General features: G+C 37.6%; 1 protein-coding gene across 3 annotated transcripts in view; it reads left to right on the top strand.

The window, feature by feature from the left end:
- Positions 1-17574, top strand: part of RALGAPA1 (Ral GTPase activating protein catalytic subunit alpha 1) — a 135097-nt gene that overhangs the window by 16439 nt on the left and 101084 nt on the right. For all 3 annotated transcript variants that reach the window (XM_082484899.1, XM_082484898.1, XM_082484897.1), the window contains exons 7-14: positions 622-737; positions 3587-3725; positions 9840-10048; positions 10418-10657; positions 12857-13048; positions 13549-13686; positions 15922-16070; positions 17314-17443. In XM_082484899.1, coding sequence (XP_082341025.1) covers positions 622-737; positions 3587-3725; positions 9840-10048; positions 10418-10657; positions 12857-13048; positions 13549-13686; positions 15922-16070; positions 17314-17443 — 1313 coding nt within the window. The remainder of the gene's footprint in view (positions 1-621; positions 738-3586; positions 3726-9839; positions 10049-10417; positions 10658-12856; positions 13049-13548; positions 13687-15921; positions 16071-17313; positions 17444-17574) is intronic.

Raw genomic sequence — 17574 nt, 5'->3', positions numbered from 1 at the left:
GGTCTTGTTCCAATAGTAACTTTGTCTTTTGTTTGCCCTGTTTTGGAGTTATCCTGTGTTATATCGCTACAGCAGGAAAGGAGGAACAGATCTAAAGGGGATGTAGGCAGCATGAAATGCGCACATCTAACTACAGGAACAAGAGAAAAAAAATAAACTAGCTTTACTGTAGAGGTAAAGGAAGTATAGAGCTAGTAAAACTTCACAGAAATGTAACTGATCAGCTGCTAAATGAACAAAATCGTGAGATATGCAAACAATGAGTTGGCATATGTGAAACACAAATTCTATGCTACTGTTTGCATAAATTCCAAAAGTTACGCCTTTTGGAAAAATTGCGTCTTGGCAGGTAGATTCCCAAGGTGCATAGTGAGTATTGCGTTATCTGCTGTGTTTTTACACATGTAGGAAATCAGTTCTGTGGTGGTTTATTAGCTAAAATTTCCTAGTTTTCATTAATCTGTGGGTGGATTATTTTTTCTGTAACTGTCTCTGCTTATCCCAGTACATTTATGCTTTTTCTGCTTTCATAATTTGGTTGATATTTAGGCACACAAAGAAATGGTCTACATGTTAGATGCACTACTTTTTTTTTTTTTTTTTTTTTTTTTTTTCTTTTAGCTCAAGTGACTATAGAGGAAATCACTCCACTTGTTCCTCCACAATCAGGAGATAAAGGACAAGAAGATTTAACAAGCTATTTCTTAGAAGCACTTTTGAAATACATTGTAATTCAGGTATGTTCTACAGTTTCCAAGCAAAAGAGTATGAAACAACTAACACCTGTTTGTCCATTGCAAGAAGACACTTACTAGTAGCTCTGCAAATGTATATAAAAATGTTTTAAACATTCCTCCCCCTTGTCGCCCCCCCGGCCCAGTGTCCTTTGTAAAAAGCAAATTCTCCTAGAAAATCTTCACTTTTCTTCCATGAAGATTCATAGGTCTGTTACAACAGGGTCTTGCATCAGATTGCAGCAAGGAGAAAAAATAAGACTTGTCGGTCACTTCCAGAAATGCTGATTCCAGCTCCCTTCCCATTTCCACCTCTCTCCTCCCCACCCTGTTGCCTTCAACCAGTGGAAGGATCAGCTGGGCTCTTTCTTATTATGTGCGTTTCGTGGTGGTCAGGGACTTTGCTTTTCAGACAAAGGGGAACCTTCTAACTGAAAGCATTGAATTTTTGTGATACGGGCTTTTAATAAGTCTGAGCAAACTTTTGCTGGCCTTTCTCCTAGGTTTATGCTTGGGCTAGCTGGCAAAACCAAACAGAAATAGTGTGTCATAGTCAATAGCGTGACTGCCAGTGTCTGTGCTTAGGGTCATATTTTTGCCCCCAGCTATCTTTCTGGAATTTCTGCTGTTACAGTAGAGTAACCATACAGCCTCTCCACTCTTTAATGGAAACGCTCTGAGTTACTGGAAAGCTCTAGTTAGTAGAAATGTTCCAGGGTGTGTTTAGAGCACGATATGGCTTTCTAGAAAGAGTTTATGGGGGTTTTTGTTTTTTTTTTTTTCTTTTTTCTGATCAACAAGATAATTTGTATGCAGATCTTGCAGGGATGGTGACATGACTCCTGTTGGTATCGGAACTGTACTTTCTGAGGGCTGAGTTACGAGTCAAGGAGACTTGTAAGCTCAAGCATAATACAGTACACTGCACAGAGAAAATTTGCGATCACTGCTACAGCTGAGTAAGTGAACCTCTTCGAAAGAGAAGCAATGGGAACAGTGCATATTTGGAATACTTCAGATCTGGCAAAGCTTATGAGTTAGGTTCTATTTGAAAATAGCTGCACTGCTGAGATCACACTCTTAGTGGCATTGCTGTGTGACCACCAGGTAGTAAGATTTTGCAGATCCCAAGCTACCTAAAAGGCAGATTATGGAGCTAAATTGTGCACAGAAAATGAAGACTTGAATGAGTGTCTAGTGCATGGTGTGGAACTTGGGTGCACCCTATGTCCTCCCCTTCGTACTCTGACACTTTCATCGTCTCAGCCAGTACTTCAGACGCCTAGGATGGGGCGTGGCAAGAGCTCCTGTCAAAAACTGTGGCTTGGCTGTTCTATTTTATGTAGCTGATTTGGTGGCCAGTTGGCTCGTGCTGCTTCCGAGCCTGCTCTGCTGTCATATGCCCAGCAAGCTGCTTGGCTGCATGATGTGCTCTAGGTGTTCCAGGGTACTGCCTTCTGGGTCAGACTTGTCCAGTAAAACCCAGTTGGGTTTCTATCCAAAAGTTTTTTTCTTCATGCTTTTGCAGGTTGTGCTGGAGGCAATGGATAGCGGCAGAAATATGGCCAATGTTAAACTGAAACATTTAATAGCTTCCCTTTTTCTGTCTTGCTCTGTGAACTTGCAGTGCTGGAATGATCTTCAACCTCATTTTGTTGCTTCCAGCATCTCCCAGTTTGAATAGAAGTCATCATTCTTGTGATCTGTAGGCTAAGCTTAATGATGACTATTCAGTTTGAATAAAACCACCCCCTACATTCTTGAAGATAACTGCCCTCTATGTGATAACTTGGTAGTATTATATTTACATTTGGATAAGTCATTGAGACGGGTGTCATAGAACTTGTTTGCTGTGTGAATGCTGAAGTCTTTTGCTCAGGTCTCTTTAGAGGCTCTGATAATTCCAAGGTAAATATTTTTTTTTTTATATATTAAGCTCTGGTAAAGGACTTTGTGTCCTTTCTACCTATTAGTCATCCATTCCATTGAATTATATTGGGAGGGGGGTATATATGTGTATATATTCCATTCTAAAGGCCCATTGCCCTGAAAATAGGTCATAATAGAACTGTGGACTTGGAGTAAGGAGTAGAGGATGGGGGAAAAGAAAAAAAGGGGGTGGTGGTGGTGGGGAGCACTTTTCAGAAAACTTCCTTTATGTTATTTATGGTAGACTTGACAGATTACCCAACTCTACAGGCAGATGGATTCTCCAGGACAAAGTGGAAACTGCATGTTGGGTTTATTATTAAGGAGAATTTATCATGCTTTTCTGTAGGAAAACATTTTGTAATGGGGAAAGCTTAGCACTTGTGATCCATGAAAGTAGGTTTGTGTAATTCATCTTTAAAGTTGTATATTCTGCTGCTTGTGGTTGACAGATTTCTTTGTTTCATAGTGCTAACTGCACAAATGAACCCAAGTACCTATTATAGTGAATATACAGAGGCTTGTTAGTCAACATGTGTAAAAAGAAATTGTTGAACAAATGTTCAGAGTAGCATTGGGTAATTGTCCTTTTCTTATAAAAAACTTTGAAATAAAACCCCAGTTTTATTAAAAACAGTCAATTTGGGTTTACTTCCTGACTTGGAAAGATGACCATAGAAGCAGATGTATTTCTATTTGTTTCAGTATGTGATATGTTCCAGTTAATTTTGAAGCAGTATTTTGGAAGAGAACAGTCTTTGTTTCATTGACATTTCCTAGCTAGTTTCTGTTCTATCTTCTTTCTAAAAGTGTTTATTAAAATTAATATGATTTCATTCCAGTTAAATAACTTAGAAGCCATTTCATCAGTCATCTTTCTCTTCTAGATGTTTACTTTATCCAACTTTTTTTTTTTTTTTAAGGTTAAGAGTTTAGAATGGAAGAACAAGGAAAACCAGGAAAAGGGATTTTCATTTTTATTCTCAAATTTTAAGAAATACTACTTACCTTCTATTTTTCCAAACATCTGTAAGGAGACCAGCTTGTATAACCCTATACTTGGTAAGTGTTAACACACCTCATAAAATCATTACATTTTCTCTAATAGAGAGTATAGCAAAGCAGTCTTTTGCTTGAGTCATGTTGCCCATAAAGAATCATAGAATTGTCTAGGTTGGAAGAGACCCTTGGGATCATCGAGTCCAACCATCTACCCTACTCCCCTACACCATATCCTCCAACACCACATCTAAACGCCTCTTAAACACATCCAGGGACGGTGTCTCAACCACCTCCCTGGGCAGTCTACTCCAATGCCCGGCCACTCTTCCTGTGAAAAATTCTTTCCTAATGTTCAGTCTAGACCTACCCTGTTGGAGCCTGAAGCCATTCCCTCTTGTTCTGTCATTAATTACCTGTGAGAAGAGACCAGCACCAACCTCTCTACAGTGTCCTTTCAAATAGTTGTAGAGAGTGAGGTCTCCCCTCAGCCTCCTCCTCCTCAAACTAAACAGTCCCAGCTCCTTCAACTGCTCTTATGATTTGTTTGCTAGGTCCTTCACCAGCTTCGTTGCCCTCGTCTGCACTCACTCCAGCACCTCGATATCTCTCTTGTATTGAGGTGCCCAAAACTGGACACAATACTAGAGGTGAGGCCTCACCAGTGCTGAGTACAGGGGCACAATCACCTCCCTACTTCTGCTGGCCATGCTATTTCTAATAAAACCCAGGATGTCGTTGGCTTTCTTGGCCACCTGGGCACACTGCTGGCTCATATTCAGCCGCTTATCAATTAGAACCCCCAGGTCTCTTTCTGCCGGGCAGCTTTCCAGCCACACTTCCCCAAGCCTGTAGCGCTGCATGGGGTTATTGTGGCCCAAGTGCAGGACCTGGCACTTGCCCTTGTTGAAACTCATACCATTGATGTCGGCCCAGTGATCCAAGCTATCTAAGTCTCTCTCTATCTCTCATTAAGAACATTATCAACAAATATTTCTTATGAAAGAACATGTTATGGCTCCTGTTCATGGTTTTCAATTCTCTGTGGAGGCACCTGACCTCTGCATTAGAGTTAGTATTGCTCTATTAACCTGATTCAGGTAAATTAAATGTTCTCGTAAAATAGTTCTTTAATGTGATGTCTGTTGTTGATTTAAACCGTGCTCTGAAGAGAAACTACTGCTGCTGATATAAAAGGTGTTAGTGTGCTGTTCTTTGGGGGATGTTGGCTTTATCTGTACAGAATCATAGTGTTTGCATCATACAGTGCTTGCTCGTAGTTCAGTCAGGGCAAAGTTAGTTATGTTTTTGTGGCAACTGTATTTTGTCAAGAGCTTGGAGTAGGAAGAGGAAGTTAGGGTTTAACACAGTCTTTAAAGCTTATGGTGCTAGAATATATCTTTTCATAGAGAGGGCAGAACTTCAGGTATTTGCTAAGCAAATCTAATGAGAGTTTTCTTCAGAGTCTTTTAGCCCATTCTAAACTGGATCTTGATTTTGCTAGCTCAGGTTTGCATGCATCCAGTGCACATGTTGGTTGCAAGCCAATAGAGTTCAAGACTCTTGTTTGCAAAGCAATACAGTGTACACAGGCTTTAAGCTGCCGTTTCATTACTTGAATAATATGGACACCTCACTGGTCCCCTTACCTGTTATTGCACCATCTCACAAGGATTAGTAATGATCTACAGCCACAATTTCATATTCTAAAATCAAGCTGTCAGGGAAGTTTACTGAAAAGGTCTTACTTTCTGCCAGTCCATGTACATGTATTTGGATTGTGGCGTTCTTCAGAGATGGATGTTTCAAAACCATGCTTTCCTGGGAAAGACAAACACTGGACCTTCTCATCTAGGGGAGAAGAAACAGTCTAAATCCAGCCATAAGCAACAATAGAACAAAAATTGTGTGAAGATACTGAAGAGGTTCAGTGATAAAATAGCTGCGAGAGCAATGGTAAGCAATGCTGAGAAAGCAAACCTACTGCTGCTTGACGTCCTTGAACAAGAAATGTGGAAACAATATTTTCTTGTTCTATGAAGATCTTGATTGAGTATTCCACAGAAGTGTTACTGTAGTCCTCTCTTTTTCTGTGAACCATAAACAAGAAACTTCCAAAGCCTTAGTAAAGAAGAGGACAACAGGGAAGAAGAAGAGAAAATGGGCACAGATCTCCGAAACTTCTGTCAATGCCTTAAACTGTGCAAAGTCAGCAACACTGATAAGGATTTTGGGAAGAATACAGTGATGAAAACAAGAGAAACACTGGTGAGTAGAATAGTCTTTTCTCCTCTAAAAAGTTCTCTGGCATGCCTCTCCCCACCATATTTGAAAACAATCCTGTGCCTGTTCTGAACCAAATTAACACCTTTTAGGGCAAAAACAGGGCAAACTGACACTGAGCCTGCTACTAAGATCAGAAGTTCTTATGCTACTGGTGTAATGTTTAATTTAGGAGAAATCATGAGGTACAAGTCAAAACAGTAGTTTTAGCAAGCAAGTGTTCATACAGGGCATTACTGGAGATATTATATTGGATTAAGATTTTTTTTTTTCTTTCTGTTAAGGCAGATTTTCAGATAAGTGTATCGGTTACAGTAATGAGCAATGAGCATTCCGGTTACAAGAAGCAAGTATTGTGCCTCCTCCAAGTTCTGGCTTGAGTGTTACAGGCTTAGAAGAGAAAGACAGGGTTAGAAGAGCCCATGAGATTGTTTTGTCTTTTAACATCTGTTTAGATTCTGTAATACAGCCTTTGGAAACTTTTTAGTAAGAACGACAGATATGGCAGTAAGATTCCAGGAGCATTGTTTCTTCCATCATAGTAACTTGCCTTTCTGTGCTATTTCCAAGCCATTTAGATTTGGCTGCTTCATTTGCAGGAAGACAATAAAGTGGGCTGTCCTACAGCTGTGTCATTTCTTCTGAAGCCTTTATTGCCTTAAAAAGTGAGCGTGGTCAAAACTACAAGTGTCCTCCATTATAACTGTGGTTTTGCTAGCTTTTTCATTCTCTACCCTGCATATGTCTTCCACCGTCTACAGCTTCCTGCCTTTTTTGGCACCGCTCACACCAAATTCCCAGAGGGGGAAGGGTGTGTTTGGGGGGTGAAAGCCCAAAACGAAACAGAAAGGAAAAATGGAAGGTCGGGGCAAGGGAATATTTCCTCCTGTGCTATCTGAGTCACTCTAATAAGCTTCTGTTTTGCTTTGGTTTTACGTCAGTGTCCTCATCTGGACCCTTGACACCTACTTCCAAGATGGACAGAAATGTGAAAATACAAGAATTGACTGACAGAGGACACGTCTGAGAAGCAGCTGCAGCAATTAATACAATTGCAAGAGAACAGAAAGAGAGGATGTTCTGAGATATCATGAAACTACAGAAGGAGACAGCATGCTGCAAAGACATGTTTACTGCACGTCTACTGGATGTCTTGTCCCTTTGAAAATACTGTCCGAGTGCTGTTACTGCACGGCCAGTATTGCAGCCTTCACACCCTGCTGAATACTAATAGATAACACAGAGAACTGATTTTTGCATCTTTAAATATTGCGCTACCAGGCATTTGGTTCCTTTTCCTGGTTGTGCTGTTATATGTGCTTCTGTTTAAGATGTATTAATTTTTAACTTTCTTACTAATCTGCTGCATTCTACAGAATGAAAACAATGTACTATTTTTTTTTTTATTTCTAATAAATAAACTCTTTGTAAGCTTTTAAAAAAGTATTCTGTGCATTTGTTACATACTTAGGTGGATGGGTATGCTAGAGTCATGTAGTTTTTTCCTCTAAAAAAAATCATGCTTCCGTTAAAAATAGTGGATGTATCTTAAAAATCTGTTCTGGAAACATTCTTCTGTTTAGCAGCATCATGATGAGTTTATGACTACTTTTATATGTGGCTGTTGAAATGACACTGAGATATACCAGCTTGGATATCATCAATGCTGATGCTGGATGTTTTGTGTATTTGTAATGTTAGCGAGGAAACGTTTACGACAGTCTGGCAGGTAGGCTGTATTCACTTCAAATGCCTAAAAGTATATATGGCTGTCATAAGTTAATTGACTAGATTGTAGCTGATTATTTCTTTGCTGCTATCCAGTTTTGTTCTGCCTGGATTATGATACCATAACCTGGCAGAAGTTACGCTGGGATCCTTTAGAACAACTCTTCACCTTGCATTAGGAAGATACAGTCAGGGAACAACTTTATATTCTTCAGCATGACTACTTTGCATTTTCTTTGACTCCCACCATTAGTATCTTTGAACTTCTTTCTGGCTTGTAAAACCATGGAACGTATCTCTTACTTGTGTACCATAAGCTATAGAAGAGTTGAGGGAATGCTGAAACACTATGTCTGTCCAACCTGTCCCTCTCTATGTCGGGATAAGACCATCATTTTCCACGGCTCCTTCTTTTTGTGGTTGGGTTTTTTTTTTTTGTTGCTTTTCTTCTTGGGTTGCTTTTTTTGTGTGTGTGTGCTGTCACCAATAAAAATCCTGATACTGAAACACCAGCAGCAGGGTGTGTTCTGACAGCGCATGTCGCAATCAGTCCTCAGACAAATTTTCATCTTCTTTTTGTATCGGAGCAGATCTCATACTTGCCCTTCCAGAACTAGGAATAGAGTTGACACACCACTCCCAGAGAAATGTCATTTGCACCTGAGAGTTTCATAGCTGCTTCAGATTGGTGATTTGCATTGCAGAACTATTCTACACCCTGTCTTGGGTTGTGAAACCCAGAAATTACATTTTGCAGTGTTGACTTACACACGGCCGGAATTGAACAGGGATGTTGATATCTGTCCCTGCGGAAATGTGCATTATGCACAATTTAAAAACTGTCTGTTTGTGTGTTTTTACCCCACATGTCAATTCCATCCACATTGAGTTATTAAGGACTGTCACTTATTTTTCTGAAGCAGATTCAGGAATCCTAATGACACTGTCAGCGTCTTTGTCACTAAGCACAGTAGAGAACCAGAAGAGCTAAATGGCTGAACCATTGTGTAGAACATGGAATAGAGAAAAAGAAATTGTAGGTTATAGTCCCCAAATAACCACAGTTCCTGCCAGCTGGCGTGCTGCTGGGCATCATTGATTACATTCCCTGCAAGCTAGTACAGAAGCTATTGCCACACAATCATCTTTCAGCTAAGTCATAGGAGGATGCACGTGCCCTTGCTCTGGCAGCAAAGTCCAGCAAAATTAGCTAGTGCAGATGTGAAAGCTGTGAAACTCACGTGGAGCAGGATTTCTCTCTGTTCTATTCATCTTTCACCTATTGCAGGACCAGAAGAGGCTGTGTTTATTGCAGCTGTGGTTAGAATGCAGTTTGGAATTCAAACTCTCCCATTGTAGCCATGATTAGATGTTGGGATCTGTATCGGTAAAGAACTGACGACCCTTACCTCTAATTGTATTGCTTTATTTTGGATTGCTGCAGACCAACATAGATATCTTTCTAGGGATGCATTAGGAAACGTGGTGATCCCTTGCATCTGCTTTTCCTAGTAGGTTTGATAGTAGGGGATAAGTGACATATAGGACTCTTAAAAGGCTGTAAAATGGTATGAGTTAAATAAATTGTTGCTTAGTAACTCAAACAACTATAAACACTTCTTAAGAAATTTGACGTCTTAATTCTACATGAAAGTAGTTTTCTTGTAGGCCATATTGTAGTCTAGTTAATAGTTATTTTGCTACTTAGAACTCATTTGTGGGTTTCAATGGAAGTGTGTAGTAGTGAGTTTGGTAAAGTTTATCTTTAAATATTGAGTATAGCATGTAGCTTAAAAAAAGCTGAAAGAAATGAAATGTGTTTACTTGTTAAGAAAAAAAAATACAAGCAAGGCAGTAGGGCTATAGAAATCACTTTCAGATAATAAACTAAAGGTTTTGCATAGCAGAAACAAGTTGCTGTCTGTCGGACCAACAATATCGTCTCCCTCCAGGAGAGAATTACAGCCTTTTGATATCTTATAGTCTACTCTTGAAATTTTCTGTATCACGTCCATTTTGACACATCTTGGGATGAGTTGTGTAACAGTGAATGTGAAAAAACGCCACCTCTGAAAGTTCATGTGTATTGTTTATGGTTTTAGGATTCCTTTCTTATATAGAGCTTTCTCTTTGCACATGTTTTTAAGATCATGTGTTTCCTTACAGATATACCACAAATGAGACCAAAGCCACACTATGTAACGGTTAAGAAAGATGCTGAAACCAATGAGGCAATATATTGCACAAAGGAGCCTTTTATTAAGGCTCGTGTTATTGTCATTCGATGGTTGGTGTCTTTCTGGCTTGAGCCAAAACCTAATACAGGACCTCATATTCCTGGGATGGAAGGTGAAAACGTGCCAAAGAATATTCAGGTAAACCCAAATGTACAAAAAAGTGTTTTGTTTCATATTTTTGTCTTAATTCTTATGTCAGCAATGTTCCCTCCTCCAAAATTATAACTAATGAAGAATTGAAAAAGGAGTATCTAAACAAATTTTTTGCTTTTAAATTCCCTTTAGAAGGACTCTCTATGCTGCTTTTTTTTTCTTTTTCAAATTCTGCTGCTTTGTTTTTAATCAAATAGACATAAGAAGCCTTGAAATGCAGTGAATCCTATCTTTGTTTTTTTTTTCCTGAATTCTTTGTACTGTTTTAAATTATACTGTTGTATAACTGAAATTGTACTGTTCAATTGTTGTACTAAACATGAGCTGTGAAATACTCTTTAATTTTTGTTTCAGAGAGCAGCTGCTAGCATGGCTTCAAGGGAGGACAGCAAAAATGACAGTACTGATAAGCAGGATAGAAATGCAGAGCCAGAACAATCTCATTCTAATACAAGTACTCTAACAGAGAGGGAACCAAGTTCTTCCAGCCTCTGCAGTATTGATGAAGAGCATTTAACCGATATTGAAATTGTCCGGAAAGTCTTTTCTTCTAAAAGAAGCAATGTTAATTTTCTAACTGAGATTTTTCGACAGGTAAAGACCCCCCCTTACAATGCAAGAATCCTGATTATTGTATTATAAATGATCATTATGTCATGGTTTTCTTTCAAGAGCATTTGCTAAGCAGAATGTTATATAAATGTATGGGGTTTTTTCTGTCATCTTGCCTTTAAGGTTTAAGAATTGAAAAGTAAAAATTCTGTAATATTTTCTGTGCAGAATATCCCCAGTTCCTGATGTTTCTAATTTTATTTCATTAATAAGCAGTTCGACAACATTTAACTTGGACTTTACAGTTCCCCATAGACAGGAATGTTTTATCATTTCATACATCAACCCTGGAACTATTAGAGCTCACAACCAAGTGTAGTAAAATAAGCTTCCTTCGTGAGTCTGCAGCTGTTAAAGACCTGTTTTAGGAGCAATCGAATGTCCTTACCTTGATAGCGTTCATCAGAAGAGTGGGACGGGTGGCCACAGAAGGTCACAGCTTCTGCTTCTGACTTTACTGAAACCAGAAATGTTAGCTGAGCGTACTCAAAACAGTGTTTCTCAACTGGAAACTATTAAACAAATTGAAATATGGAGTCTTTCTTTATAATGTGAAAATATGTAGCTTTGAATTCCGTGTGGGAGAATAGAACAAGATAGGCTTTCTTTATGGCTCATGCTATAGATCAAAAGATGAAACAATTTTTCTGGATAATAGTAAAGAAAAATATACTATATTCTACTATACTATATTTCAATTGAAATGCATGGCACTAATTGCTTTAAATAGCAGAAAACTAAACATTTAAAACTCCATTATATCTGGATGAAAGGACATTTTTGAATGAGGCAAATAAATGTCAGAAATTTATCCACGTCCAACGTGCTGAAGTTGGACACATTACTGAAGGAAATAAGTGCCGCTCAAGGGCTTACAGAATCGGAGAAGTTGAATGTAGAGTCTTAAGTTATTGATGGTCTATTTAGAAACTGCCCCCTCCAGTGAAAGCAACAGCAAAGGCAATTTTCTTCATTCTTTTCACAAGGCACTCCATGTTATGTAGACTATTTAGATTTCATGTGTGGTTATGAGATCTCATTTAAGTCATTGTTTAGCCAGAAGTTTTCAGTGTAAGTTCATTTCTAGTATGCCAGATGTTTGTAATTTTTCTAAAACATTGGGGCTAAGTTATTCCAGTCAGGAGGAGGTTTCAGTTGTACTGAATGGTGGGAAGATTGTCTGTAGAAAAAGTTTTCTGCATTTTAAACTCCAAGGCACAAAAAAATGTATTTGGGCTTGCAGAAGACTGTTGAACTTGATGAGTGATAGTGTGTGACTGATGAGCTTGTCAGTTGAATTCTGCAATACATGGCAAATTCTTTTTAGTGTGATACTGCCATGAAATGTCCATTTCCAGAGAGACAACACACCGCCTGTGTGAAGTGGGCGCTCCTTAAAGACATGGGCAATGAGTTTTCAACATTCACACCATAGACTCCATGGTGTGATGTGTTAGTATGGTTTATCTGTTCTTTTTTAAATACAATTAGGGCATTGTGGTCTTTGGTAAATGTGTTTAGTTAAAACTTGACTAATGTTAAAAGTTTCTGATCTTTGACTAGTTGTTACCTGTACAGCAGATACAGAAAACCTCCTGAAGAGGGCACTGACTCGCTGTCACACTGACTCAAATGCACGAATTTTTGAAACTGTGATTCTGAAGTCTTTTCAGGGAGTCATTTGTTTTAAGGATACTCTTTTGTAAAGTCTCATTTAGCTAAAAATAAGATACATGGCTACCAGTAATGTATGTCATTTGAATTTTTGTTAGTCATTTAGAACTGATTTAACTCCTCTTCCAAATCCTCTGAATGGAAGATATTTTAATAGAAATTTCTGCTTATTCATTTTGCATACTTTTGATGAGTGTTTGGGCCTTAATTTCAGCAGGCTAGCTGTTGAGTAGATGTGCCTGTATGGGTTCTCAGATCTCTCTCCTTGGCAGTGAAGTTTTCAAAGTGCTTTCTTGACAAGTTTTCTTGTTAAAATGATTTTTTTCATGTTTTTAGTTTACAGATGAAGAAAGTGAGCAAACGTTTAGGTTTAGGAGTAATTTATTTGTTAAAAACCTACAGTTGCTGTGGGTTTTTTTCCCCTTACCCCTTAGAACCTGTACATTATAGAGTCCAACTTGATTTCAAGTATTGTAACTGTTTCTTTGTTTCTTTTCCTACTCACAGGCATTTCTGTTGCCAATATGCGAAGCAGCTGCCATGAGGAAAGTGGTAAAGGTGTATCAAGAATGGATTCAGCAAGAAGACAAGCCTTTATTTATGAAAGAACCTGAAGAAATGATGCAGTGCACAACTGTAGATTGTGAGGAAAGTGTCGTTGACCACAATTCATCAGAGAAAGCAAAAGAAAGAGAAGAGGTAAAATATTGTTGGTTAATATTTGTGCATCTTTTGGACACGCTAGTAGGAAGAGAAGAGGCCTCCTAGACAGATTATATGTGGTTTGATTTGATGTCAGAGCATTTCTGGGGAGAATCAGTGGTAATTAAAGTGTATGAATGGGCTACTGATTTCATCCATTCATTATCTGTAGATTTTTAATATGGTTAGTTCAATTTAAATTTTCATGTGGTTTTATGAACTATTCTCAAGATGTGGATTATACAGTATGCCAACCTTCAGCTGTGTAAAAACTATATACAAATTAAAGGATGAGGAAAATAGTAGTAGTTTCATCCAAATACTTTAAAATAAATGTTACAAACTTCTTAAAATACAGTTGTGTCTTTAAGATGCATCTTAAACACCTGTCTACCATCATTTATCACTTAATATCTATTGTATCCTTTTTCCATTAATATAAAACCGAAATATCTGTCTACAAATCTATAGGATTTTAAGAAAAAAATATTTTTCAGGAAAAAGGGATGAACTCCAGTCATGTTAGAAATTCAAACTGGACAAGAAATGGCTGTTACGAAGACACTTTGCATAAAATGTCTGAAATTGATACTGAAGAGCAAAATGTACGAGCTGGAGTGCAGTCAGTATTGCAGGTATGAAATAGACTTGATATCTGATTTTTATCCTAATAATAAAGCTCTTGTTATCAGTACATAAAGAGTGGAATATAATGCAATACTCCTGCAAGGGAAACCCATGCTCCTTCAAAGCATCTCTGAATTTTTTATATTTTTTTAGATTTAAAAAGTACGATGATAAATAGTGTTAGAGTAATTACAGTGGTTCACTATGTCTATATTGACCTTAAGTAGGACAATGTATACACAGGTGTTGGATAACACAGTAAAAAAAATCTTTTAATTTTGCATCAGGACATGCATTCTGCTCTGCATCGTTATCACAGAAAAAATAATTCTCATTTAAGTGCCACATATTCAAATTATTCTAATTAAGTGTTTAATGAGAATGCTTAGAAGCTTTTTTTCTTTTAGGCTATTAGTCACCACACACAAAACATGTGAACTTGCAGTTTTCCTAATCTGAATAATAGGTTGTACAGGGATATTTTGTCATCTTTGTCTGAACTGCAGATTGGATGAGCATATAAGTCTTTGAAAAATTTGATGAAACACCACAGCTCTCTACTTCAGTGACATCCATAAGGAATGGGAGAGTTGCAGAAGTTCCTTAACACAAGTTATCTAACTGCTTCCAGGATATTTGGCAGGGTAGAAGTTGTGTTAATTTCAAATGTTTAGCAAAATTCTTTAATGAAGTTGAGGATATAGAAAATTAATTGTGTATAATTTGAGGGTCTTTGAAATGCTTTTAAGGTCATATAAAATGTGTGCATTTTATGTATAATGTGTGCATGCACATACACGCATGTAGATGTGTATATGACTGTAGCCTCCGTAATATTCTCTTATCCGGAAGAAAATTGATTCTAAACAAAATAAAATAGACATGTGCATTTGCCATTCCATGAGGTGCACTTTTACCATGGGTGACCGTGCTAATTAGAACTCCTTATTTTTACGACAGCTTGAATGATTTCCTAAATACGGTTTCCTATTGTGCTGTACACTGCTATATATAGAAATAAACTTTGTAACTGAAATCTCTTTTAAATTCAAAGATGTTACAATAATTTTAGCTTCATAATCTGTGCATACAGTGACTATTTAGACTATGAAGTGCTTCTGAGAAAAGAAACAGTGAAGTGTCTTTATCTGTTTGCGATGTATTGCTAAGGTTTACACATCTGAGAATACCTAGGAGATTCGTCATGTTGGAGTTTTTTAGAGAAAGGTTCATTTGACCAGCAAATATATATGTATATTTTATTATTTTTTTTTAGTCTGAAACAGAGTCAAGGCACCATTCTAACCCAGTATGATGTCTGAATTTGAGAGGTTTCTCGACCTGGAACCACACTTGACTTTTTCTGTGAATCAAGAATCCAAGACTTCTGTCTTGTTTTCTTCCCATTTAATTCTTGCATAGACTTATTTCTAGGGACTTAGAGTAGGGTATGTTTATTAGTTGAACATTCTCAAACCAGGATATTGAGGCTAGTGAATGTAAAGCTGCACACTAATAGTTTTTAATTATTAAAATCCAAAGCTTTCAGTAGAGACAAATTACAACTGTAGAACCAATGATTTCCTGTACATGTGCATTAAGAAAGACAAAAATTCAGTGGAAATCTAGGGCTTACCATGGATTCAAATACTTTTTAAACTTACATAAAAATATAACAACAGTTCAGTAGTAGCTCCTGTAACTCCTACAGTGTCCTTTCTTACTTTGTTTTCATCGTTTTCATTCTGAAATCCCTAATTCACTGTCCATCAAAGTCAACCACTTTGGAGAAGGTATCCTGTTTCCTGCTTTTGATAAGCCTTAGTGTTTACAGTGGGATGAATGCTTTAGTTTCTCCCCAGAACATGACACAGGTAGTTTAGCATATATTATATTAGTCAGTTGCTGCCTTATAGGTGGAACTTTTGTGCAGTGGACTCCTTTACTGGGACATTTATGTCCATCTTATTAACATAATTGTATTGAGTAGTTTGTTGTACCATCTGTCTATGAGAGCAAAATTATACAAGTATGTTTTGTAGAAAAAGATGGGGGAAAAAAAGCAGTCTTATTGTTTCTTTATCATCACATCAAGCTAACTTATGTTTAAATATATACTTCTGAGTGCATGTGCAACCTTTTCTTTTAATCATAGATTTTTCTCTTCCCAGTTATTACCAACTGAATTGCTGAAAACGTCAAAGTTCTTCAAGCTCATAACATCCACTCTTTCCTACTTACAGGTTTTTATAATAAATTCTTCAAATATATTCTTCCTTGAACCTGCAAATGAAATTAAAGCTCTGCTGGATGAACACACCGATATGTGTAAACGCATTCTTAATATCTACCGGCACATGGTAGTCCAAGTGACTATGGACAAGAAGACATGGTAAAACACTAATGCTTTTATCTTAGATTATTCACAAGACAAATGTGAAAATTTACTTGGTAGTAAACACAGTAGAGTGGTATTGACTGTGTGAACCAGTTTCTCTAAATACGCGCACTTTACCATCATGGACAAGTTACCACAGGGAAAGAGGTTATCTGCTCTGCTAAAGCCAGTAGTAAGCACATAGTTTGAGGCAGCTTAGTCCTCAGTGAAAAAAGAGGTAAGCTAGGATATGCAGACTACTATTAAGGAGCTACTGATGACTTTCATCAAGGCTGTTTTGCTCATGTGTTAAAGTGCTAAATATGAAAATATATATGAAGCTTCACAGCCTTATTTAAAAATAAACAAAAAATCCTCAGATAAGCATGGGTAACTATTATAATCAGATGAGGGTTGCTCATGATCTGTAATTTTGTACAGGAGTCTATGTACTGTTTAATTGGTTTGTGCCTTTCCAGTGCTTAAGGTGCTTAGCAGGTACAAGGGACCCACTTTCAAATTCATTCCTGTTATTTCCCTCTCTCCTTTAAATAGCTGTCTTTAATGAGGTAGTATATTGCCGCTGTTCTCCATTGCAAGGAAACAGTAGCAAGGGGATTTCAAATGGCTGATTTACTCCATTGTAACTTGCATTCAATCTGTCACTAGTATTTCCTGAACTCTAGGTAAGAAGAGCTGGCGTTACATGTCATATGAAGCTTGTCTCCTCTTGTGAGGAAATAAGGAGCCAGTTCAAAGCCAGCCACTGGGAAATTTGGGAGTAATAATTGAAAACAGATTCCACTAGATCAGTGTTTTCTTCCCCAGTTCCACATCATTGTAAAGAAGTGATTCTAGACTGTGATGGCAAAGATTGTGCCACACAAAATAATTGAACTATGTTAATAATGTAACATTGCCGAAACCTGTCATTGATACCAAGAAGAAAAAAAAAAAAAGTAAAAGTTTAGTTTGGAAATATAATTAAAACCTTGCCTGTAATTTCAGGCCATTGAAAGTGGTAGCACTTGAACGACCTGGCAAAAGATGTTAGAAGGCGACAGGGTTTCCTCACTCTTAAGTGTGAAAAGATCGGTGTCATTTCTTTTGCAAGAACCAAGTTAGATTGTTTGTAGTCACTATGTCCTGTTTTGGAATGTGTTTGAGCAAGTCAAGCTCAGTTATTATCTTTAAAAGTATCCTGATATATACAGAAGCATAACAAAACAGTAACTCCAAGTTTAATATTGTTTTGCAGGGAACAGATGCTACTTGTGCTGCTCAGGGTTACTGAATCTGTGCTGAAAATACCACCCCAGACTTTCTTGCAGTATCAAGGAAGAAAAAACTCCACTTTAGCTGGAAGACTTGCAGGACCTCTTTTCCAGGCAAGTAAACAAAACTTCACTTTAATTAATCCAGCTTAATTTTGACCAAGAGATTAGATGCAACAACCACTGTTGGCTGGTTTGTCATCTTAAATCATTGATCTTGTTACCCAGATAGTGTGAATGGTGTG

The sequence above is a fragment of the Vanellus vanellus genome (assembly GCF_965231255.1).
Source record: "Vanellus vanellus genome assembly, chromosome: 6".
NCBI lineage: Eukaryota > Metazoa > Chordata > Aves > Charadriiformes > Charadriidae > Vanellus > Vanellus vanellus.
Note: the sequence above shows the minus strand (reverse complement) of the source record. Positions and strands in the feature narration are given on the sequence as shown.